Here is a 26,460-nt window from a genome sequence, read left to right as displayed (position 1 = left end):
AGACAGCCCTTTTCATTATTTTATCTACAACACGTTTTTCATTATGTAATAATGTATTTTTACAGAAAGTTCCAAATGCAAACTAAACCAAAACAACAGTAGGCATATGCTAGTAATTGTTGCTTTATGCCCTGTTGCTGGTGAGCTCGCAAAATAAACGGTTCATATTCCTGATCAACAAGACATTTTGGTAGCTGCACATTCATTTATGGCAATCCTCTCTCGCTACAATTTGATGTTTGTGCTGCACCCGATACTATATCTGTACAGCAAATCAGCAATCTATCCGCTAGCTCATTGGTTTTCAAACTTTTTGACCTGCGACCTGAGCACGCACATGCACGGGTGCACAGGTGCGCACAATCGTTTCGCAAACGTAGCCTGCCATTACAGCCATAAACAGTGATGCATTTTCCAAACACAAGATACAGAAATAGACTGTGTTTACACCTGCATTTTGAGCTGAAAGTCATTCATCTTGGCAGTAAATATCAATTAGGGTTCACAGGAGGCTGCTGAGGGCAGAACAGCTCATAATAATGGCCAGAAAGGGGCAAATGGAATGGCATTAAAACACATGGAAACCATATGTTTGATGTATTTGATAACATTCCACTTATTCCGCTCCAGCCTTTACCACAAGCAGGTCCTCCCCCTACCAGCTCTCACAGTCTCACGTCAGAAATAGACGTTCATCCATGTTTCTCAAACATCAAATTTCAAAGTTGTTCCAAACGTCAAATTTCAAGTGTTTAAGGTTAAATTAGGCATTCCTTCCAAAATGTTGAAGTTAGGGAAAGTTCAGGCATTAAATCCAAATTCTTGAGGTAAAGCAATAACACTGAATGGTTAAGGTTTGGAATAGGCTTAAAACAAAAATATAAAAAACAACTTTCTATTACTGGATTCGAATGTACAACCTTTAGACTCAGAGGCAGATGCTTTCAGAGGCAGATGCTTACTGTTACCCCTAGTGGCTAGTTTCCACGTAATCTCCGGACGTCCTCAGACATGGATGGATGTCAAATACTGACTTGTATCATAGGTGACCTGACTGCCTTCCCAATGAAGGTGCAGCTTACCTCCTGTGCTAGGGATATCATGTCATATCATCACTTCCAAAGCCAGCAGGATCATATGGACAGCCTGTAGGCAGAGGAGGTTTCAGGATCAGATGGAAAGTATGATCTGTCTGTAGCCTTTTTCATCCTCACAAATATATTCATCCCATTAGTATTGAAGGTAGTGCATTGAAGGTAGTGCAATGTAACAGTTATCTTTAGACATATAGCCAATACCACCACTGAGGTATGTAATTATAAACCACCCAAACTAGGCCTATCTGAAAAGGATCAATGAAATCACCAGGTAACCTATTGTTGTGGCAAAGGTGTGTCTGTAGTGGATTGCTAAATTGTTCTTTATGTGGACAACATTAACTTTGGTAAAACTACTCTGTTTTGCCAGGCAAAACTGGAGAAAATTAAACAAGATGTTTCTGGTCGCTAATCTGGATATGTGCTGATGACTGATCATTGGCCAACAGTTAAGACATGCAACTTTTTGGTTATGAAGCACAGATTAGATGTTTTTTAAACAAGAATTTAATGCAATGCGGTAGGCCTATGTTAGTGATCAGATCGAATAAGCAAAGGTATACATATAAAATACAAATGGTAGGCTATATTTAGCCTATTCAAATATATACAGTATGAAAATATTTTTCCCAGTCAGTTTCACAGACGCAACCCTCCAAAACCTTTTCACAGCACTAGGTCACACGACCTGTGTTGATTGACAGTTTGCTGGTCCAGTCCGAGGACCTAGTGTGCGTTTCACGAATAGATCAGTTTTTTTAAACTCTCTGCCACAAAAGGAGTGACAAAATGTTACAAAACCTGGCCAGATCATTTAAAGTCTCAAAACAAAGTCGAGTCCCGAGTCTTGAGGTTCCAGGTCCAAATCAAGTCTCAAGTTATTATATTTTATATCAATTCGAGTCTCAAGTCATCAATATTGTGACTGGAGTCAGACTCGAGTCCAAGTCATGTGACTTGAGTACACACCTCTGGATTTGAGCACTAAATGCATCAGGGCATTGCATGCATAGGCTTATAGGCTTAGGCGTCCACTGTACGATATTAATATTTACAATGTAAATATAAAGGAAAATAAGCGTAGGCCCCAGAGAGAGAGAGAGAGATATGCCAGCAGCATGCTACGACACCAACATACACTTCTTTATCCTTGTCAGATTGGCTACTGCTTCTGTAACAGTGCATTTGGAAAGTTTTCAGACCCCTTCCCTTTTTCCACATTTAGTTACGTTACACCCTTATTCTAAAATTGATTAAATAAATGTTTTTCCCAATGATGACAAAGCAAAAACATGTTTTATATATATCAAGCTATGTCCGGTTGGATGGGGAGCGTCCCTGCACAGCTATTTTCAGGTCTCTCCAGAGATGTTCGATTGGGTTGAAGTCCAGGCTCTGGCTGGGCCACTCAAGGACATTCAGAGACTTGTCCTGTAACCACTCCTGTGTTGTCTTGGTTGTGTGCTTAGGGTTGTTGTCCTGTTGGAAGGTGAACTTTCACCCAGTTTGAGGTCCTGTGCGCTCTGGAGCAGGATTTCCTCAAGGATCTCTCTCTACTTTGCTCTGTTCATCTTTCCCCATTTCCCCATCCAACCTGACATAGCTTGAGAAGATCTGAAGAGAGTAATGGGAGAAACTCCCCAAATACAGGTGTGCCAAGCTTTTAGTGTCATACCCAAGAAGACTTGAGGCTGTAATCGCTGCCAAAGATGCTTCAACAAAGTACTGAGTAAAGGGTATTTACTTATGTAAATGTGATATAATTTTTCTAAATGCTGAATAAGTTTGCAAACATTTCTAAAAATCTGTTTTTGCTTAGTCATTATGGGGTATTTTGTGTAGATGGATGTGAAATGTGAAAAATGTCAAAGGGTCTGAATATTTTCGGAAGGCATTGTATACAGTCATTGGGTTTAAACTATACTTATTTATATAAGTAACAGGAAATGGAATAAAACCTAAAATGTGTGTGTGTCCTATTCGGGACAATCAAGCTGTTATTGTCACGCCCTGACCTTCGAGAGCCTTTTTTTTCTCTTTTTGGTTAGGTCATGGTGTGATTTGGGGTGGGCATTCTATGTTGTCTATTTCTTTGTTTTTGGCCGAGTATGGTTCCCAATCAGAGGCAGCTGTCTATCGTTGTCTCTGATTGGGAATCATACTTAGGCAGCTCTTTTTCCCACTTTCTGTTGTGGGATCTTGTTTTTGTTAGTTGCTGATTTAGCACTACTATACTTTACGTGTCGTTTATCTTTCTTGTTTTTTTGGTGTTCATTTAATAAATTCAAAATGGACGCCTACCACGCTGCACCTTGGTCTCATTCCGATGACAGCCGTAACAGAAAATCCCACCACCAACGGATCAAGCAGCGTGGTCGGGGGGACTGGACCTGGGAGGAAATCCTGGAGGGAGCAGGACCCTGGACAAGGGCCAGGGAGTATCGCCGTCCGAAGGAGGAGATGGAGGCAGCGAAAACGGAATGGCGACATTACGAGGAGTTATACCAACAAAGCAAGCACGAGAGGCAGCCCCCCAAAACTCTTTTTGGGGGGGCACACGGGGAGATGGGCAGAGTCAGGGTTCAGACCTGAGCCAACTGCCCGTGCTTACCGTGGGGAGCGAGTGACCGGTCAAGCACCGTGTTATCCGGTTCTGCGCACCATGCCTTCAGTGCGCATCCACAGCCCGGTGAGCTCTGTGCAAGCTCCCCGCAGTTGCCGTGCTAGAGTGGCCATTCAGCCAGGACAGATTTTACCGGCTCAGCATCCTGGCCTCCGGTGCGTCTCTTCAGTTCAGGATATCCTGCTCCAGATCTACGCATGGTATCCCCAGTTCGCCAGCACAACCCAGTGCGGCCTGTTCCAGCTCCCCCCACTTGCCGTGCTACAGGGGGGATTCAGCCAGGATGCTTTGTGCCAGCTCTATGCTCCAGACCTCCAGTGTGCCTCCACGGCCCAGCATATCCTGCGCCGGCTCTACTCACTATGTCTCCAGTGTGCCTTCATAGCCCAGTGCGTCTCGTGCCAGCTCTCCACACTCACCGAGCTAAAGTGGGTATCCAGCCAGGACGTGTTGTGGCAGCTCCACGCACCAGGCTTCCAGTACATCTCCTCAGTCCGGTGAGACCTGTTCCGGCTCCACGTACGAAGCCTCCAGTGATGATCTATGGTCCGAAGCCTCCAATGATGATCCATGGCACGAAGCCTCCAGTGATGATCCATGGCCCGGAGCCTGTAGTGATGATCCATGGCAAGGAGCCTGCAGAGATGGTCCCCAGTCCGGAGCCTGCTGCAACGGTCCCCAGTCCGGATCCTGGCAGACATTTGGTTTGGTTTGGGAAACAGATGTTTGAAGTGCTGACAAGGACACATTCTTAAATAAATCAGTGCAGAGAGAATACCAGCAGGGATGCTTGAGTTCTCCTTACTTCCCCTTTTTATGGCACCGTAATTAAAATGAATTGATTTTTATGGGTGTTTTTCTTCCAGTACTCTAGCATTACGGCTCTATTAATTTATCATAGACTGTTATTCCAATCCATGCTGGGGTTGTAATAGTTTAGCTCTGGAAGATCCCTACAGAGTACAAATGGAGACATAGAGCTGAAGCCTTTATTATTTCTGCTTTCGTTCTGCTGCTCTAAAATTGATGAAATTCAATAGGAAAGGAAAGTAGCCTTGACAACGGAACTAAACAGTGAAATTGGTTCTCAACCTGTGTGTTTCATCCTTTATTAACAATGAAAGGAGTCGTAGTAATTGGTAGAGAGCTGCTGATGGAGCAGCTTTAAGACTGTAGGAATCAAATGACTGTTTTGGTTCTCTTTACGGCATTAGGATCATTAACCTTTTATAGATCTTAAAGAAATGACGGAGTAAGTTTGAAGACTACAAAGCAGGGGAGAGTATGCTGTCAACTCGGCCTGTCAGATTGAAACAGACAAAATAAAAGGAGAGGAGACCCGGGACCTGGGACCCGGGCCTGAACCGGGAGTTGTCTTTCTAGCACCAGAACTCCCTGAACAGCAACCTCTGAGAAGGCTCCAATACCCTTCTTCTTTTTAGCACTGTGTAGACAACAGCCCCTGACAAGCCCCTGCAGCCGTATGTCACTCAGTATGTTCAGCACCATGGACAACAGCCCCTGGAGCTGTATGTCCCTCAGTATGTTCAGCACCATGGACAACAGCCCCTGGAGCTGTATGTCGCTCACTCAGTATGTTCAGCACCATGGACAACAGCCCCTGGAGCTGTATGTCCCTCAGTATGTTCAGCACCATGGACAACAGCCCCTGACATGCCACTGGAGCCGTATGTCCCTTAGTATGTTCAGCACCGTGGACAACAGCCCCTGACAAGCCACTATAGCCGTATGTCCCTTAGAACTAGAAGCTACAGTACGCTCTAGCTAGTGTGTACTAGTTTATATGTACTAGCTAGCTGTACAAGCAAAAGTGGTTAACATAATGTGCGTAGCGCACTGACACACTGGAACAAAGCTATTGACTCATGCGATACACGAGACCAACAAACGTTTACAGGTTGCGCACATATACCACTTGAGAAGCAAAAATACAATCTGAGACTCATGCTAGCTGTAGGTTGCGCTTCGAGGTTCGCAGAAGACCCATTGTCAGTTTGCATAATCTTCAGCTGGATGCCTCTCTCCGTATTGCCCTCAGTATGTTCAGCACCATGGACAGCTCTCCAAAATAAATCCTAAAAGCTGCTTCTCACTTTATATAATTTATAGCTGCAGAATGATATATTTGTACCTGCACACACACACACACACACACACACACACACACACACACACACACACACACACACACACACACACACACACACACACACACACACACACACACACACACACACACACACACACACACACACACACACACCACTTCTTTATAGATTGCAGTAAATGTCACCACTAAGTGTTTTAGCACTCAGGGGATTATGAAACTTGCTAAACATGGGAAAACAGGCCAGGGTCCTTCTCTCTCCACTACTTCCTATCAACTCTACTTCCCCTCTCCTCTCCCCTCTCCTCTCGTTCTCCTCTCCTCTCTTTCTCCTCTCTTACTCATTCTCCTCTCCTCTACTTTCCCTATCTTACTCATTCTCCTCTCCTCTCTTTCTCCTCTACTCTCCTTTTCTTCTCACCTCTTCTCCTTCTCCTCTCCTTCCTCTCTCCTCTATTCTCCTCTCCTTCCTCTCTCCTCTATTCTCCTCTCCTCTCCTCTCCTCTCCTCTCCTCTCCTCTCCTCTCCTCTCCTCTCCTCTCCTCTCCTCTCCTCTCCTCTCCTCTCCTCTCCTCTCCTCTCCTCTCCTCTCTCCTTTACTTATCCTCTCCTTCCTCTCTCATCTCTCCTTTACTTATCCTCTCCTTCCTCTCTCATCTCCCCTCCTTTTCTTCTCCTCTCTCCTCTCCTTCCTCTCCTTTTCTTCTCCTCTCCTTCCTCTCTCCTTCCTCTCTCCTTTACTTCTCCTCTCCTTCCTCTTTCCACACCTCTCTCCTTTACTTCTCCTCTCCTTCCTCTCTCCTCTCCTCTTTACGTCTCATCTCTCCTCTCACTCCTTCCCCTCTCTGCTTCACCTCTCCGTCCCCTCTCCTTCTCTCCTCTCCTGCTTCTCTCATCCTCCTTCTCTTCTCTTCTCTTCTCTTCTCTTCTCTTCTCTTCTCTTCTCTTCTCTTCTCTTCTCTTCTCTTCTCTTCTCTTCTCTTCTCTTCTTTCCTTCTTCTTTCCTTCCTCTCTCCTCAGCTTTGTTTGACCGTGCTCCTGGTAAAGTCACAACACATATCTGATGCGTTTCATTTGCGGTAGGCTTTTGACTGTTGAAAAATAACTAACAAGCGGCATAGCTAAAGGAATCTGGCATACCCAGACAATATGATACAGGAATAGATATAGAACACAAACATAACATATAATTATAAAATTACATGCAACTGTCAGAGTGCTAGGGGGTATGTTGTGTGTGAGAGAATGTTGTGGGGTAGATGGAGGGGTGTGATGCGTCTCAGTGTGTCTGCCAATCACATTCTAAAACATGGTAATGTATTCCATTCTTGATTGACAGCACATTGTAAAACATACTCAGAGGCCTTGTTCAGAACATGTACTATATATATCTTTCTCCCTCTCACCATCTTTCTCCATCTCTATATGTGTCCTTGTGGAGACCAAGGCTGCATGTATTGGCCATACACTCTCACTGAAAATAGAAGCAAATATTTATTTATTCATTGATTGAAACATCAGAGAACCAAGAGAGAGAGAAAGAGAGATAGAGATTGAGAGAGAGAGAGGAAGAATGCCTGAAGGATGGGGAGGGAGAAAGAGGGGACAGGAAGAGGGAGGGAGTGACAGTGCAAGGGTTAAACTGGGGGAGAAGAGAGAGGTTTGGAGGCGTAAGACAAAGGGAGAGGGGGATAGAGGAGAGAAATGGAACAAGATTGAGAGTGATACAATCAGAGAGGGAAAGATAGAGGTAGTGGAGTGGGGGCTGTGCTTTGGCAAATTGGGTGGGGTTATATCCTTACTGTTTGGCCCTGTCCGGGGGTGTCCTCGGATGGGGCCACAGTGTCTCCTGACCCCTCCTGTCTCAGCCTCCAGTATTTATGCTGCAGTAGTTTATGTGTCGGGGGGCTAGGGTCAGTTTGTTATATCTGGAGTACTTCTCCTGTCCTATTCGGTGTGAATCTATGTGTGCGTTCTCTAATTCTCCCCTTCTCTCTTTTTTATCTCTCTCTCGGAGGACCTGAGCCCTAGGACCATGCCCCAGGACTACCTGACATGATGACTCCTTGCTGTCCCAGTCCGTGCTGCTGCTCCAGTTTCAACTGTTCTGCCTCATTATTATTCAACCATGCTGGTCATTTATGAACATTTGAACATCTTGGCCATGTTCTGTTATAATCTCCACCTGGCACAGCCAGAAGAGGACTGGCCACCCCACATAGCCTGGTTCCTCTCTAGGTTTTTTCCTAGGTTTTGGCCTTTCTAGGGAGTTTTTCCTAGCCACCGTGCTTCTACACCTGCATTGCTTGCTGTTTGGGGTTTTAGGCTGGGTTTCTGTACAGCACTTTGAGATATCAGCTGATGTACAAGGGCTATATAAATAAATGTGATTTGATTTGAGGTAGATAGGTGGATATAGAGAAGTCATATCTATTTTAAAGGCAATGTTGCAATTAAATTAGCCAATATAAACAGAATATATAAAAAACATGTTCATTTTTCCCCCAGGGCTGCTAAATAAATAAAATGGAGTCTAGAAATACAGGGCTTAAAAACAAAGGGGTCATTGTACGCTGATGGTTCATATTTACTTTAAAATACACAATTTGGAGGGGGGGGGATAGCCCTATTCAGTAAAAGATCAAGTCCATCATTACTTTAAGGCATGAAGGTCAGTCAATATGGAACATTTCAAGAACTTTTAAAGTGTATTCAAGTGCAATCACAAAAACCATCAAGTGCTATGATGAAACTAGCTCTCATGAGGACCGCCACAGGAATAGAAGACTCAGAGCTACTTCTGCTGCCGAGGATAAGTTCAGTAGAGTTACCAGCCTCAGAAATTGCAGCCCAAATAAATGCCCTCTCTGGCGCTCGAGGGTGCCAGGCTACCCTTCTTTACACACACCTGTCACCATCACTATGCACAGCAGCGCTAATTGGACTCATCTGGACTCCTTCACATTGTTGATTACCCCCTGTATATTTGTCTGTTCCTCGGTGGTGTTCCCTGTGTCCGCATTAATTGTTGTTATGTGTTCCTGTCCAGCCGAAGTTCCTGTTCCATTTCATCTCCTTCAGCTATTAAACCTTCACTCCCTGTACCTGATGCTCATCTCCTGGGTCGATCCTTACATGATTGGGACAAATGCTTTAAGAAGAAAGTAAATTTCACAAGTTAACTTTTAACAAGGTACACCTGTTAATTGAAATGCATTCCAGGTGACTGCCTCATGAAGCTGGTTGAGAGAATGCCAAGCGTGTGCAACGCTGCCATCAAGGCAAAGGTTGTCTACTTTGAAGAATCTCAATTATAAAATATATTTTGATTTGTTTAACACTTTTTGATTACTACCTGAATCCATATGTGTTATTTCATAGTTTTGATGTTTTCACTATTATTCTACAATGTAGAAAATAGTCAAAATAAAGAAAACCCCTTGAATGAGTAGTTGTGTCCAAACTTTTGATTGGGACTATATATATATATATATATATATATATATATATATACATTATATATTCACAAAAATATGATTTGATGTGAAAAAGAAAAAAAATCGATGTGAAGGGAAAACGATTAGCTATATTTGCTAAGCTATCCCATCTGATTGAAAAGTTGATCAAATAAAAATGCCATTAGCTATCTAGATTGAAATTGCTGGAGGAAAGTTCGCTAACATTACCATACTCCCACAAACAGTCTGAGTTTACTACCTTAGCTAGCTAAATGACCTGTAGCTAGGTTTCTTGAAAATAACAACTATATAACTAGCTATAATACTGACTATTGTGAAACTACTTCATGGCCCTGCCTGTTTATTGATGCACTGTTTACAGAAAAGGTTGGCAAGAAAAATGCCCCTCTTGATTTCACTGCAAATAGGCTGTTGTTTTGGTACAATTGGGATGAATAGGTTTGTGCACATTTACGTTAGTGTTTCATTAGTTAACTAAGTTACTGACTGACTAGGCTCATTCTTATTCATGTTTTTGGTGTTGTTGCATTTCAGATGAAGAGGGAGTTAGATCACTAGAAAGCAGCATGCCCGTATTCATGAAGAATCTCAAAGTAGGGGTATTGATTTAGGAGCAGTTTTTCCTTTTATATCACAATGATTGATTACATTGACAAAAGGGAGCTGGTCGTAGATCACTAGTCCTACTCTGAAGAAGCTTTGTGAATAGGGTCAGGGAATAAAACTGTTGCCCAATACCTTGTACAGCAGTCGTCACCACAAGACCCTCGAGGTATTACAGTCCATGCTTATGAACTGAATATCGTATGTGAATTTCCACTAACAAAAGTGTCCAATAGTTCAGCAACATGTGCAGTTAACATTGGCCCAGGCCACTGCCTGCTGTGACATGGGCTTGGATGGTGACACACATCTTCTTCAAGCTTTACTGGGGTCTTCAGTGGTTCCAGAAGCACTGTAGTTCTGTCCTTCAGCTGTTCTTGTCTTTTAATGTTCTGTATTATGTCATGTTCCATGTGTTCCCCAGGAAGAGTAGCTGCTGCTTTTGCAACAGCTAATGGGGATCCTAATAAAATAGGGCCTTACCTGAGAGTACAGCAACAGTGTCTCTGTCTCGCAGCCATTCTGTAACGGCATTCGTCTGTTGAAGGAAGAGAGTCGGACCGGAATGCAGCGTGTTGGTTACTCATGACTTTAATGAATGAAATGCGGTACATGAAATAACTGAAAGACGAAAACAACAAACGGAACGTGAAACTATTACAGCCTATCTGGTGAACACTACACAAAGACAGGAACAATCACCCACGAAATACAAAGCGAAACTCAGGCTACCTAAATACGGTTCCCAATCAGAGACAACGAGAATCACCTGACTCTGATTGAGAATCGCCTCAGGCAGCCAAGCCTATACAACACCCCTAATCAGCCGCGATCCCAAATACTACAAACCCCAATACGAAAAACAACATATAAACCCATGTCACACCCTGGCCTAACCAAACATATAACAAAAACACAAAATACAATGACCAAGGCGTGACACATTCTGTCAACATGTATTGTATGCAACCACTCAAATTCATATAAAGCTGTTATGACGTTGTTGTGCCATTCTTTAGTCATGTGGGATATATACACTGCTCAAAAAAATAAAGGGAACACTAAAATAACACATCCTAGATCTGAATGAATGAAATATTCGTACATTGTTGAATGTGCTGACAACAAAATCACACAAAAATGATCAATGGAAATCAAATTTATCAACCCATGGAGGTCTGGATTTGGAGTCACACTCAAAATTAAAGTGGAAAACCACACGACAGGCTGATCCAACTTTGATGTAATGTCCTTAAAACAAGTAACAATGAGGCTCAGTAGTGTGTGTGGCCTCCACGTGCCTGTATGACCTCCCTACAACGCCTCGGCATGCTCCTGATGAGGTGGCGGATGGTCTCCTGAGGGATCTCCTCCCAGACCTTGACTAAAGCATCCGCCAACTCCTGGACAGTCTGTGGTGCAATCTGGCATTGGTGGATGGAGCGAGAAATGATGTCCCAGATGTACTCAATTGGATTCAGGTCTGGGGAACGGGCAGGCCAGTCCATAGCATCAATGCCTTCCTCTTGCAGGAACTGCTGACACACTCCAGCCACATGAGGTCTAGCATTGTCTTGCATTAGGAGGAACACAGGGCCAACCGCACCAGCATATCGTCTCACAATGGGTCTGAGGATCTCATCTCGGTACCTAATGGCAGTCAGGCTACCTCTGGCGGGCACATGGAGGGCTATGCGGCCCCCCCAAAGAAATGCCACCCCACACCATGACTGACCCAAACCGGTCATGCTGGAGGATGTTGCAGGCAGCAGAACGTTCTCCACGGCGTCTCCAGACTGTCACCTCTGTCACATGTGCTCAGTGTGAACCTGCTTTCATCTGTGACGAGCACAGGGCGCCAGTGGCGAATTTTCCAATCTTGGTGTTCTCTGGCAAATGCCAAACGTCCTGCATGGTGTTGGCCTGTAAGCACAACCCCCACCTGTGGACATCGGGCCCTCATACCACCCTCATGGAGTCTGTTTCTAACCATTTGAGCAGACACATGCACACTTGTGGCCTGCTGGAGGTCATTTTGCAGGGCTCTGGCAGTGCTCCTCCTGCTCCTCCTTGCACAAAGGCAGAGGTAGCGGTCCTGCTGCTGGGTTGTTGCCCTCCTACGGCCTCCTCCACGTCTCCTGATGTACTGGCCTGTCTCCTGGTAGCGCCTCCATACTCTAGACACTACGCTGACAGACACAGCAAACCTTCTTGCCACAGCTCGCATTGATGTGCCATCCTGGATGATCTGCACTACCTGAGCCACTTGTCTGGGTTGTAGACTCCGTCTCATGCTACCACTAGAGTGAAAGCACCGCCAGCATTCAAAGTGACCAAAACATCAGCCAGGAAGCATAGGAACTGAGAAGTGGTCTGTGGTTATCACTTGCAGAACCACTCCTTTATTGGGGGTGTCTTGCTAATTGCCTATAATTTCCACCTGTTGTCTATTCCATTTGCACAAAAGCATGTGAAATCTATTGTCAATCAGTGTTGCTTCCTAAGTGGACAGTTTGTGTTCACAGAAGTGTGATTGACTTGGAGTTACATTGTGTTGTTTAAGTGTTTTTTGAGCAGTGTATTTTAGTCGAGACATCTGTATGATACACCTTATTAAAAAAGAATTCACTCTGAACATGAGACTTACATTTTCTTTAGACCTTTTAAATCCTACGCTCTAAGTGTATTTGCCTTGATGTTTAAGTTAGTAAAAAATGTAACACCAACATGACAAATGCTATGAAAAAGCTATTGTTTAGTAATCTTACAATAAAAAATGGAGTTGTTAATATCAAACTTTATTGCATTTGGTCATCCCCAAAATTTGTTCAATGAAATTCTGTAGTTAGCTGACAACAGGATGGCAGGTGTTTTGATGTGCTGCTCTCGAGTTCCATAGCCTAGAAGACTCACCTCGAGGAAAGAGGGATGGACACATGTTAGTTTTGAATAAGGTCTGGGACTTTTACAGGGAGGAGAGAGCATGAATTGGAGTGAGTACTGTAAATCAAATCCAACCATTGGTCCTGGATAATACACTGGCATCATACAAGCAGACTGCTGTAGAGAAGGAGGTTTACATAGTGCATCAAGCATACCAAATATGATTGGAGCTTACTTCTCTGTGTTCTGGAGAGATCACTGGTAGTTGGTCAAAAGGCTCTGGAGGTCCTTGGACCAGTTTGTCTCTGTAGCACCTGGAGAGAGTCGGATAGAGGTAGTGAGTGTGCTTGAAAGAGAGCCCTCACCCCTGACCTACCGCTGACCCAGGGTCTCCTGCCTAACCCTCTAATCAGTCTCTCTGACAGATAGTTACTCCAGGAGTAGACCGTTGTATGGTGCATAGAGATTCTCCACTTCTTATATGAGTGTAATACTAGCTCTTGAAATTATATAATGCAATGTAAAGGAAAAAAATAATATAATGACTTACTGACATGGAGTGCTCCCGGGCTCCCAAGTAGCACAGCGGTCTAAGGCACTGTATCTCAGTCCTAGAGGCGTCAGTACAGACCCTGGTTAGATTCCAGGCTGTGTCACAACTGACTGTGATTGGGAGTCCCATAGGGCGGGGCACAATTGGTCCAGCGTCGTCCGGGTTAGGGGAGGGTTTGGTCAGCCAGGATGTCCTTGTCCCATCGTGCTCTAGCGACTCCTTGTGGTGGATCGGGTGCAAGCACGCTGACTCTGGTCGTCAGTTGTACAGTGTTCCCTCCGACACGTTGGTGAAGCTGGTTTCCGGGTAAGCGATCAGTGTGTCAAGAAGCAATGGCAGGATTGTGTTTCAGAGGACACATGGATCTTGACCTTTACCTCTCCTGACTCCGTACGGGAGTTGAAAAGATGGAACAAGACTGTAACTACCGATTGGATGTCACAAAAATAATGGTTATGATATACAGTATAGTATGTATAAGCTGGAAGTAGAAGCATAAGAATTGTTGTCCATTAGTTTACTCCAATTAAGGGAGGGATGGTAGGGTTAGGGGAAAATAATAAAGGAAATTCCATGTGAATGTATAGCTAAGCTATTATAAATATTATGGCACTATGTATCATTTCACTAACAATTTCTACTTTGACTTAATCTATCATGACATCAATCACAAGATGTTCCTTATTTGACTTTAGTTAGCTGCAGATGCAGCCTGTGATTGATGCTGCATCATGCTAAGCCAAACTGCGTCCAATAGGGTGATTAGCCTAGGTAGCTAGCTAGCTAAATGATAACACTATTCCTTCTAGAAGTATTGACTACATAAAGTAGGCTTCCCCTCTGAGTTTCATCTGCAAGTTACATCTGCAAGCATTAACTCGCTAGCTACTGTCGTGGAAATATTGTAGTCAATAATATTTCACAAATTCTGGAGCCTGTGAGTTCAAATTGTCATGGCTGGCTGAAGGACTGGAAGGACTGGACCAAGGTGCAGCATGGTAAGCGTACATGTTCTCTTTATTAAAAATGACGCCGACAAAACAAAGAACAAAACCGTGAGGCTTTGGGCTATGTGCCCTGAACACTTTGAAGTCAAAGTTAACTTCCCACAAAACAGGTGGGGGAAAGGGTACCTAAGTATGGTTCTCAATCAGAGACATCAATAGACAGCTGTCCCTGATTGAGAACCACACCCGGCCAAACACATAGAAATAGAAAATCATAGAACATAGACAGCATGCCCAAATCACACCCTGACCAAACCAAAATAGAGACATAAAATGCTCTCTACGGTCAGGGTGTGACACAAATAGACTTTTACTACGACATAATAGAAGCTGAGCTGGTTCATGAAAACAACTAACTTTCCAGTCTTGGCACACACTTCTTATACATTTTCCTCCTTACGTCACACACAGTAACTCCTCTTAATGACTTATCCCCTCTGGCATTTAGCCACCGTTATCTTTTTGCCTTGCACTCATTTTAGTTTGGTTCCATATTAGGGCATGGAAACTTTAGAGACACACCAATAGCTCAACAATACAGACATGTTCTCGACTAAGACAGGTGCATGCACTCATCTTGCGGACTATCCTGAAATGTATAGTGGCCACACATGTTCTGGAAAAATCCCAATAATATGTGAGCTAACTAGCCAACATACATTGTTTTTGACATGTCACGACCCTGCTTACTTGACAGACATTCGACAGATATTTAGCTACTGTAGCTAGTTACATAATAATGGTTTATGATAATTGCAGTTGGTTCATTATCTAGCTAGCTAACTAAACTCAGCAAAAAAATAAACGTCCTCCCAGTGTGAACTGAGTTTATTTTCAGCAAACTTAACATGTGTAAATATTTGTATGAACATAACAAGATTCAAAAACTGAGACATAAACTGAACAAGTCCCACAGACATGTGACTAACACAAATGGAATGATGTGTCCCCGAACAAAGGGAGGGGGGGGGGCAAAATTAAAGTAACAGTTGGTATCTGGTATGGCCACCAGCTGCATTAAGTACTGCAGTGCATCTCCTCCTCATGTACTGCACCAGATGTGCCAGTTCTTGCTGTGGGATGTTACCCCACTCTTCCACCAAGGCACCTGCAAGTTCCCGGACATTTCTGGGGGAAATGGCCCTAGCCCTCACCCTCTGATCCAACAGGTCCCAGACGTGATCAAAGGGATTGAGATCCGGGCTCTTCGCTGGCCATGGCAGAACAATGACATTCCTGTCCTGCAGGAAATCACGCACAGAAAGAGGAGTATGGCTGGTGGCATTGTCATGCTGGAGGGTCATGTCAGGATGAGCCTTCAGGAAGGTTAACAGATGAGGGAGGAGGATGTCTTCCCTGTAAACACACAGCGTTGAGATTGTCTGCAATGACAACAAGCTCAGTCCGATGATGCTGTGACACACCGCCCCAGACCATGTCGGACCCTCCACCTCCAAATCGATCCTGCTCCAGAGTACAAGCCTCGGTGTAACGCTCATTTTGTAGACGATAAACACGAATCCAACCATCACCCCTGGTGAGTCAAAACAACTCGGCAGTGTAGTGCACTTTTTGCCAGTCCTGTCTGGTCCAGCGACGGTGGGTTTGTACCCATAGGCGACGTTGTTGCCGGTGATGTCTGGTGAGGACCTGCCTTACAACAGGCCTACAAGCCCTCAGTCCATCCTCTCTCAGCCTATTGCGGACAGTCTGAGCACTGATGGAGAGATTGTGCGTTCCTGGTGTAACTCGAGCAGCTGTTTATGCCATCCTATACCTGTCCTGCAGCTGTGATGTTTGGATGTACCAATCCTGTGCAGGTGTTGTGACAAGTGGTCTGCCACGACAAAGACGATCAGCTGTCCGTCCTGTCTCCCTGTAGCGCTGTCTTAGGAGTCTCTTAGTACGGACACTGTAATTTATTGCCCTGGCCATATCAGTAGTACTCATTCCTCCTTGCAGCATGCTTAAGGTTTGTTTACGCAGATGAGCAGGGACCCTGAGCATCTTTCTTTTTGTGTTTTTCAGAGTCAGTAGAAAAGCCTTTTTAGTGTCCTAAGTTTTCATAACTGTAACCTTAATTGCCTACCGTCTGTAAGCTGTTAGTGTTTTAGTGACCGTTCCACAGGTGCATGTTCATTAATTATTTATGGTTCATTGAACAAGCATGGGAAACAGTGTTTAAACCCTTTACATAATTTGAAAATAAATTCATCAAAATCCTACAATGTGATTTTCTGGATTCTTTTTCTCATTTTGTCCGTCATAGTTGAAGTGTACCTCTCTCATCTTTTTAAGTGGGAGAACTTGCACAATTGGTGGCTGACTAAATACTTTTTTGCCCCACTGTAGGTAGCCTTTTCCCACCTGTTGTTTGTGGGATGATGGTTTTGTATTGTTGCTTTTGAGCCCTACAAGGCTGTACGCTCGTTTGTTTCTCTTTATTGTTTTGTTGCTGGTTCACATTTAAATAAAATATGATGAACCCAAATCATGCTGCGCTCTGGTCTACGTATTTTGACGAGTGTTACTCCAGTTCTATTTTTGTTTCATCAGACCAGAGGACATTTCTCCAAAAAGTACAATCTTTGTCCCCATGTGCAGTTGCAAACTGTAGTCTTGCTTTATTTTATGGTGGTTTTGGAGCAGTGGCTTCTTCGTTGCTGAGAGCCCTTTCAGGTTACGTTGATATAGGACTCGTTATACTGTGGATATAGATACTTTGTACCTGTTTCCTCCAGCATCTTCAGAAAGTCCTTTGCTGTTGTTCTGGGATTGATTTGCACTTTTCGCACCATTGTACGTTCATCTCTTGGAGACAGAATGCGTCTCCTTCCTGAGCGGTATGACGGCTGCGTGGTCCCATGGTGTTTATACTTGCGTAATATTGTTTGTACAGATGAATGTCGTACCTTCAGGCATTTGGAAATTCTTCCCAAGGATGAACCAGACTTGTGGAGGTCTACAATTTATTTCTGAGGTCTTGGCTGATTTATTTTGATATTCCCACATTGTCAAGCAAAGAAGCGCTGAGTTTGAAGGTTTCCCTTGAAATCCATCCACAGGTACACCTCCAATTGACTCAAATTATGTCAATTAGCCTATCAGAAGCTTCTAAAGCCATGACATCATTTTCTGAAATTTTCCACGCTGTTTAAAGGCAGAGTCAACTTAGTGTATGTAAACTTCTGACCCAGTGGAATTGTGATACAGGGAATTATAAGTTAAATAATCTGTCTGTAAACAATTGTTGGGAAAATGACTTGTGTCATGCACCAAGTGTATGTCCTAACCGACTTGCCAAAACTATAGTTTGTTGAACAAGACATTTTTGGAGTGGTTGAAAACTGAGTTTTAATGACTGTAAACTTCAGACTTCAACTTTATATATATATATATAAAATGCTAACACTAGCGGGAGCGCGAGCTAGCTATCAAGCTCAACATGCAGTAATTGGACACAATAAACCACCAAACTTAGCTCCACATTATATGACACAGATCTCAAGGAACTTACGTTGAGATGCACAAATAATTGAACATCAGACATACAGGGATTCAGTCCAGAGGAGGAAAAGATCAGCAGGAGGGTGCTCATCATGATGGGGAAAGCAGGTTTCTGACCACACAGCGTGCTGGGGTCATAAACTAACTGAAACTGTAGTCCTGGGAATCAAGGCCACTGACAGGCTGAAGGAGATGTGGTGATAAGTATTTGGTGTGACCTTGACCACTAAGATACTAACAAAAGTGTGGGTCCTCTGAATGTGGGGGTCCTGCCTGACTAGAACTAACTAGAAGGGATGGCTAGAATCGGCTGACTGAAGCTGTCTGTTTTAACACTGGTGCTTCATTGTCAAAAGAAACCCACTTGCACACTTCCATCTGGTGCAGCAAGGCAGTCCAGAAGTGTTCGTCTGAATCTACGTCAAGCCTGGATAACATTCTATTGCAGATTTTTATGGTGCGTGTGGAGCCCAGAAGTCTAGAATTGATTACTTCTCCAATTTACAATGTCATATTGAAAAAATAAGTGACATATCAGACTCTTAAATATATGCATGGTTTTAAAGTGAAACATGGGCTTTAAACCAAAGCCAAGCATTGGGATTCTTTAATCTGCAGGAAGAGAACATCCGATTCTACTTGACCCAGGAGGCTCCACAGATGGTACTGAGAAAACATGAACACCGCTAATCCCCATCAGTCTCTCTGAAAGTTTGATCACATAGAAAGAATCACTATAATTCATTGTTACAACAATAATAATAATAATTTGAAAGGGAAATGGCTTTTGAAGTTTTCTGGAATAGTTGGGAACACACTGCGAGATACATTTTTAAAAAATGCTTTAAATTATGTCTATTTTTAATAGGTTACATTGTTCTCTGTGATGTTTGATTTTAAAGATACTTTATTATAACACAATTATGACACATACCGGTAATGATGTATGGTAGATTAGTATTATAAAATACTTGTTTTCCTACTATGTTTTTAATGTGACTGACAGGCAAGCAGATAGTGCATATGAAGCATAATAATCCTCTATTCTGCATCACTTATCCACATACAGGGAGTTATCAACACGAGGTAATGTATATCCAGGGAGCCATCAACAGGAGGTAATATATATCCAGGGAGTTATCAACACGAGGTAATGTATATCCAGGGAGCCATCAACAGGAGGTAATATATATCCAGGGAGTTATCAACACGAGGTAATGTATATCCAGGGAGCCATCAACAGGAGGTAATGTATATCCAGGGAGCCATCAACAGGAGGTATTGTATATCCAGGGAGCTATCAACAGGAGGTAATATATATCCAGGGAGTTATCAACAGGAGGTAATGTATATCCAGGGAGCTATCAACAGGAGGTAATGTATACCCAGGGAGCTATCAACAGGAGGTAATGTATATCCAGGGAGCTATCAACAGGAGGTAATGTATACCCAGGGAGCTATCAACAGGAGGTAATGTATATCCAGGGAGCTATCAACAGGAGGTAATGTATATCCAGGGAGTTATCAACAGGAGGTAATGTATATCCAGGGAGCTATCAACAGGAGGTAATGTATATCCAGGGAGCCATCAACAGGAGGTAATGTATATCCAGGGAGCTATCAACAGGAGGTAATGTATATCCAGGGAGCCATCAACAGGAGGTAATGTATATCCAGGGAGCTATCAACATGAGGTAATGTATATCCAGGGAGCTATCAACAGGAGGTAATGTATATCCAGGGAGCTATCAACATGAGGTAATGTATATCCAGGGAGCTATCAACAGGAGGTAATGTATATCCAGGTGGCTATCAACAGGAGGTAATGTATATCCAGGGAGCTATCAACAGGAGGTAATGTATATCCAGGGAGCTATCACCACGAGGCAATGTATATCCAGAAAGTAATCTCTCTCTCTCTCTCTCTCTCTCTCTCTCTCTCTCTCTCTCTCTCTCTCTCTCTCTCTCTCTCTCTCTCTCTCTCTCTCTCTCTCTCTCTCTCTCTCTCTCTCTCTCTCTCTCTGTTTGATCTGAAGCAGAATGAATTCATGAAAAGACATGACCTCTCAGTATTATTCTTAGTAATACCCATGATGTGTTATTATGGTCAGTCAAGCACACAAACAAACAAAGACACACACAACAGCCTGATCCTGACAGACATATGCACTGTTACCATAACCAAGGGTCTGCAACCTGTGGTTCTACTGTAGAGCCCCGTGGGGCTCTTTAACTGCCCCTTTGTTGCGCCATGACGATCAATAATTCAAGCTGCGCGAGGAATGAGATTAGAACAAAGATTCTCTGTTTATTGACACAAATCATTAACTATCTCATCTCAGGTACAACACACATCCAGCAAAAGCACAAAAAGAGTGAAAAGCCATTGTCCTCTGCAAGGTTTTTAAAAAACATTTTAAACAGCATTATCCTTTGCTAGCTGAGTGGGAGGGGGAGATACATTTAACAGCATTACCCTCAACTAAAAGGGATACTTTAGTTAACAGAATAGGGTGATGATAATTCAGTTGAAGAGAGAACTGAACCCAGGTCTCCAGGATACATTACTTATATATTCTATTGTTTTGTACTCTTCTGAAAGAAATAAGCTGGATATGAGATAGGTTCCTCCCACACGGTCCAACTAAACATAGACAGAGAAGCAAAGCCGGTGCCAACAGCAAGGGGGTGATACAAGAACATTAAAAAAAGCCTCCGACTGGAAAAATAAACGTTCTAAAAACAAACAAGTGAAAAAGCAAACATTTTTGCAACCAACCCCCCCACATCCCTCTCTTTTATAGGTACAGCATCATATAGCAAAAAGACATTCAGAAGGTAGCAGACCAGAATGGTAAAAAACACTCATGCAAATCAAGGCTGTTTTACACAGAGTCACAAACAACAGGAAAGTCTTTAGACGGATGCAATCCAAGAGGCACGCTGTGGGGCAGTTGACAACACGGCTTTTAAAGCCAATGTTCCCGCGTTTGCAGAGATTGTATTCACTGAAAACGCTGCTGATATTGACTCAATTGGAAATTCCTTTTAAATGTCAAGCGCGCTACTACACAGCTTTGATTGAATACCGACCTACTTCTCGTACAGTACAACAGTGTGCCCCAACAGTCAGTGCCTTCAGGGAGCGTATTCAAAAATCGTCTCAGGGTAGGAGTGCTGATCTCGGATCCGACTTGCCCTTTAAATCATAATGAATAAGAGGGGGAACCTGATCCTAAATCAGTATTCCTACTCTGAGACAATTTGTGAACACAGGCCCAGGTCTTCTCATGGATGTTGATGATGTTGTTGTTAACTTGTTTACAGACTTCTTTATTTGCTACTGAAGGGATAACAGGGATAGAATGTGTGTGTGTGTGTGTGTGTGTGTGTGTGTGTGTGTGTGTGTGTGTGTGTGTGTGTGTGTGTGTGTGTGTGTGTGTGTGTGTGTGTGTGTGTGTGTGTGTGTGTGTGTGTGTGTGTGTGTGTGTGTGTGTGTGTGTGTGTGTGTGTGTGTGTGTGTGTGTGTGTGTGTGTGTGACAGACGGTGGTTGTAGGCTCTGTGGTCTTCTGCACACCATATGCTGGTTCACCCCACCATTCTCCAAATAATGTCCCAGTTCTCCCAATTTTACCCCTTATCTGTCCAAAGGGCAAGGTTCTCTCTCTCTCTGTCTGGGGGCCAATGGGGGGTCCTGGTTGGCAAACAGTTTATAACCAATCCCATAGTCCTTTGCTAGGACCCCAATGATCCCCATAGAGTAAAGTCCAGGAGAGAGAAGGGAGGTACTTCCTGACAGTACTTCCAGAGACAGACCCAGAGCCGCAGAGACAATCTTCCATGATGGTTACTAGCCATTATTTTAAAAAGAAAGGCGTGATATTTTTTTGGCATCTGTTATTTTCAGTCCAATATATAGTTTTGAACTCTAGATGTATCATGTTCCCTTCCTTTTTAGTAAACAGTTCTCTTTTTAATTTCAATCGATGTGCACATTAATTCACGTTATAGTTCCAGTCATGGTTGATGTAATCTCTCTAAAGACAGTCTTATGATATTACATACTACATATGCCGCTCTTTCCATAAAGTCTTTCTCTTCTAGATATACAGTATATTCAAATATAGGATGATCTCTCTCTCTATTCTCTATATAGTATATTGTAAATAGTACTGTCTCCATAGTTACAATTCCTGTGAGCTGATGACATGGAACAGTGTGACATTGTACAGAACCTGGTGTCCATTGTTCCATGCGTAGAGCGCACGGTCCCGAGGGTTGTAGTCAAGCATGGAGATATGGGAGTACTTGTTCTGGAAGGCGATGTCTATGTACTCGTACGTGGAGGAGTTAGTGCTGTAGGCGTAGTACACCTTGGTCCCTCCAGAGTAACCGTTGGTAACATAGAGAGTACCACAGATCATGAAGGCTTCACCGGCACTCCTCTTGGGGTGGTTGGTGGTCCAGCTCTTGATGATCTGAAGCGTGCTGGGGTTGAGCTTGCTGATGACGATGTTTCCAGCGTTCTGATTGGTGGCATAGACAGCCCAGAGCCCACCCTCGTCCACCATGAGGTCGATGTCGGAGTGGCCGCCCCAGGCATAGTGATACATGTTGTTGTAGCCGGCGTTGTCCAGCTGGCGTGACTTGCTAATGGCGGAGGTCTTGAAGTCAAACTTGATGATGATGTGGCTCTGGAATTTGTTGAAGTAAATGGAGCCGTTGTAGACCACCTGACCCGTCCCGGACCACGGGTGGGGGAGGCGGTGAGACGTGAAGTTGTCCGTCGTCATGAAGTCCGCCATGGACTTGTACTCCCGCACGAAGCGGTTGTTGTGGTAACCGTCCATGTACCACACCTAACAGATGGAGATACAGACGAGTAGAGAGGAGAGAGTAAATATTACCTCAGAGTCAGTAGCAACTTTATAATACAAACAAGATAAAACACACTCTGCAGTCCTGTTAAAATCCTCCTATCAAACTCCTCAATGCACCATTATGTAGATGGGTGTTATATACATGTGGATCACGCATAATTTCAGACTGTAAATCAAATCACACTGTCAACAGAAAGCCTAATTAAATGGGATGCTTGACTCGGAGCAGAGCAGGGAGCAGTGCTCCTGCCTTCTGCTTCAGAATACAAACAGTCAGGAATGACAGGCAGCTGCAGGTGGAGGCAGGCCGGGGCCCAGCCCCACAGGGATAATGCGGATCATCACGGATAAAAGGCTGCCTAGACAATTTCCTCATTGTTTTTTTAATTCGGCAAGTCAGTTAAGAACAAATTCTTATTTTCATAGACGGCCTACGAACAGTGGGTTAACTGCCTTGTTCTGGGGCAGAACGACAGATGTTTTACCTTGTCAGCTCGGGGATTTGATCTTGCAACCTTTCGGTTACAAATCCAATGCGCTAACCACTAGGCTACCTGATGCCCCATTTGCTCCATCCCCTCTTCCTCCAACCCTCCAAGTTCTGACACACCTCAACTTGCCCATTCCCCCTCCTGAGAATCTGATTAGCTAATGGATCTTTGAGAGCCCGGATGTAAGGGCCTTAAGGGTCCAGGAAACACCATCACCAACCTTTAATGTTCTCCTCTTACAGAGAGAGAGAGAGAGACCCACACAAACAGACCCCCCACCCAAGCCCCAGTCCTAACCAAATTATGAGAAAGCTAAAAGAGAACTATATGACACTGGAAAGAATCAACCAAGAAAGAGCAAACAATAATGCTATCTGGCCCTAAACAGAGAGTACACCGTGGCAGAATAACTGACCACCGTGACTGACCCCAAGTTAAGAAAATCCTTGACAGACTCAGTACAGACTCAGTGAGCATAGCCTTGCTATTGAGAGAGGCTCTCGCCATGTGCACACTGCCTACAAAATGAGGTGGAAACTGAGCTACACTTCCTAACCTCCTGACAAATATATGACCATATTAGAGATACATATCAAATTAAACATTGATAAACTCCCATATCTGTTAAGCGAAATACCTCTGTTTGCAATCACAACAGCAAGATTTGTGGCCCGTTGCCATGAGAAAAGGGCAACAAGTGGAGCACAAACCACATTGTAAATACAACCTATATTTATCTGTCTTCCGGGTACCATTAGAACACATTACACATGGTCTCATGGATACATGGCACACATGCATAGCACATATTTTACCATCCAGCTTAGCTACCTTGCCTTTAAATGATTATCTTGCCTTACTGTACACTCTCAGACACTCTCATACTACCTTGTATCTCACAAGCAGCATGGTCCAACGTTACACAGAGAAACCAGAAGTATAGAGCAATACCAGAGAGACCCACACATGTAACATGTGCAGTTTTCCTTTGATGTACAGATGATATTATGACTATGACAGTCATGTATGTTTATGTGCTTTATGTATTTGTACTATAACCTCTAAACCCCAGATCTGCATACAGATCCATGTGTACCTTTTAAAGTCATATAAACATCTTGGCTGACACCATCCCTTCATTAACGACCTTGCTGTCAGGGCTCGGGTGTAAACCATGCATTTATTCTCTGCATTTGCATTTTAATGTGTTTTAGTAATAAAAGCTTTGTCTGTCTATTCCTCCAACAGATGCCCAGCCCAGGAGAGCTAACTCAGACATGGCCGTTTTAGTAGAAGGAACGGAACGGACCGACCGGACGGACGGACAGACAGACATCAAAGCTTCTATTAAGGTCAGATTCTGAAGAGGCAACTCTATTATGAGTGTGTCAGGACTCTTAACAGCCTGGCCTCTTCAACTGAGTACAATTAGTCATGTGATCTGAGTAATATAGGCTGCATCCCAAAGGGCATTTTGATCTGAGCCCTATGGGCCATGGTCAAAAGTAATGCTAAATATATGAATAGGGTGCCATTTGGGATACAGACAATGAGTATAATGTAAAGCACTTAGTGTGATCTTCCAGTAACTACCGCCCGTAAAACACAGTGCCATGGTCAGGAAATCATTACCTTAATGTAGCTGGGCTTTAGACGCTACCGAGGTAAGGAAATCATTACCTTAATGTAGCTGGGCTTTAGACGCTACCGAGGTAAGGAAATCATTACCTTAAAGTAGCTGGGCTTTAGACGCTACCGAGCTCAGGAAATCATTACCTTAAAGTAGCTGGGCTTTAGACGCTACCGAGCTCAGGAAATCATTACCTTAAAGTAGCTGGGCTTTAGACACTACCGAGCTCAGGAAATCATTACCTTAAAGTAGCTGGACTTTAGACGCTACCGAGCTCAGGAAATCATTACCTTAATGTAGCTGGGCTTTAGACGCTACCGAGCTCAGGAAATCATTACCTTAATGTAGCTGGCTTTAGATGATACCGAGGTAAGAAAATCATTACCTTAATGTAGCTGGGCTTTAGATGATACCGAGGTAAGGAAATCATTACCTTAATGTTGCTGGGCTTTAGATGCTACCGAGGTAAGAAAATCATTACTTTAATGTTGCTGGGCTTTAGACGCTACCGAAGTGTTAAAGAGGTGTAATTGTATTTTCTCCATGTTCATGGATGGCTGAAATGTGTGTGTGTGTGTGTATACCCTGGTATCTCCTTCTGGTGCCGCAGGGTCAGTCATCCAGGATCCGAACCGGGATCCAGACGTCTTGATGGTGACAGGATCACTGATGCCCGTCAACTTCCCACACGCTATGAAGGAATAACCAACATAGAAATATCTCTCATAGATACTGCATATCATTCTCATAGATTAAACATACTTAAACATAATAACATAATTTACAAATTCATATTCACTCAGCCTTCATTCACAAAAGAACAATAACATGTGTGTATTGTTGTTTGTGTCTATGTCTAGGCCTCCATCTGTCTGTCATCCTCAGAGAATAAAGGTAATGGTCTTGGGTATTCTGTGCATTATGTTTGTCTGAGCGATGGAGGGAGAGAGAGAGAGAGAGAGAGAGAGAGAGAGAGAGAGAGAGAGAGAGAGAGATGGGGAGAAATGAGGAGGGGAGAGAGAGAGAGAGAGAGAGAGAGAGAGAGAGAGAGAGAGAGAGAGAGAGAGAGAGAGAGAGAGAGAGAGAGAGAGAGAGAGAGAGAGAGAGAGAGAGAGAGAGAGAGAGAGAGAGAGAGAATGGGGAGAGAGGAGAGAGAGAGAGAGAGAGAGAGAGAGAGAGAGAGAGAGAGAGAGAGAGAGAGAGAGAGAGAGAGAGAGAGAGAGAGAGAGAGAGAGAGAGAGAGAGAGAGAGAAATGGGGAGAAATGAGGAGAGAGAGAGGATGAGAGAGAGAGAGAAAGAGAGAGAGATGGAGAGAGAGGGGGAGAGAGATGGGGGGAGGGAGAGAGATTTGATTGTTGTTCCAGGTTATGTAGGATCCACTGAGCTCATGCTGCTGCTGCTACTTGTTCTAGGCTGTTTGAGCTGAGCGTATCGTTAATTAGGCTTGATTGAGGTGTTGATATGAAGTTGACATATCTAGCTCCTGAATGCTGAGCTGTGCCGTGTTCCCTGATGACAGCCAGGTAGTTTGATTAATGGGTTTATCATTATGAACAGATGGTTAACAACCTCGTTCT

At 43.7% G+C, this 26,460-nt stretch overlaps 1 protein-coding gene across 3 annotated transcripts in view; it reads right to left on the bottom strand.

Annotated features, from left to right (window-relative positions):
• Window positions 1-20,163: 20,163 nt before the first annotated feature.
• LOC124049151 (noelin-like) overlaps window positions 20,164-26,460 on the bottom strand; it is a 55,566-nt gene continuing 49,269 nt past the window's right edge. For all 3 annotated transcript variants that reach the window (XM_046370525.1, XM_046370524.1, XM_046370523.1), the window contains exons 5-6: window positions 25,467-25,573; window positions 20,164-22,740 (exon numbers count right to left, since the gene is read on the bottom strand). In XM_046370525.1, coding sequence (XP_046226481.1) covers window positions 22,066-22,740; window positions 25,467-25,573 — 782 coding nt within the window. In that variant the 3' untranslated portion in view covers window positions 20,164-22,065. The remainder of the gene's footprint in view (window positions 22,741-25,466; window positions 25,574-26,460) is intronic.

The sequence above is a fragment of the Oncorhynchus gorbuscha genome, linkage group LG11 (genome assembly GCF_021184085.1).
Source record: "Oncorhynchus gorbuscha isolate QuinsamMale2020 ecotype Even-year linkage group LG11, OgorEven_v1.0, whole genome shotgun sequence".
NCBI classification, from domain to species: domain Eukaryota; kingdom Metazoa; phylum Chordata; class Actinopteri; order Salmoniformes; family Salmonidae; genus Oncorhynchus; species Oncorhynchus gorbuscha.
This window is presented reverse-complemented; position numbering and strand designations above follow the sequence as displayed.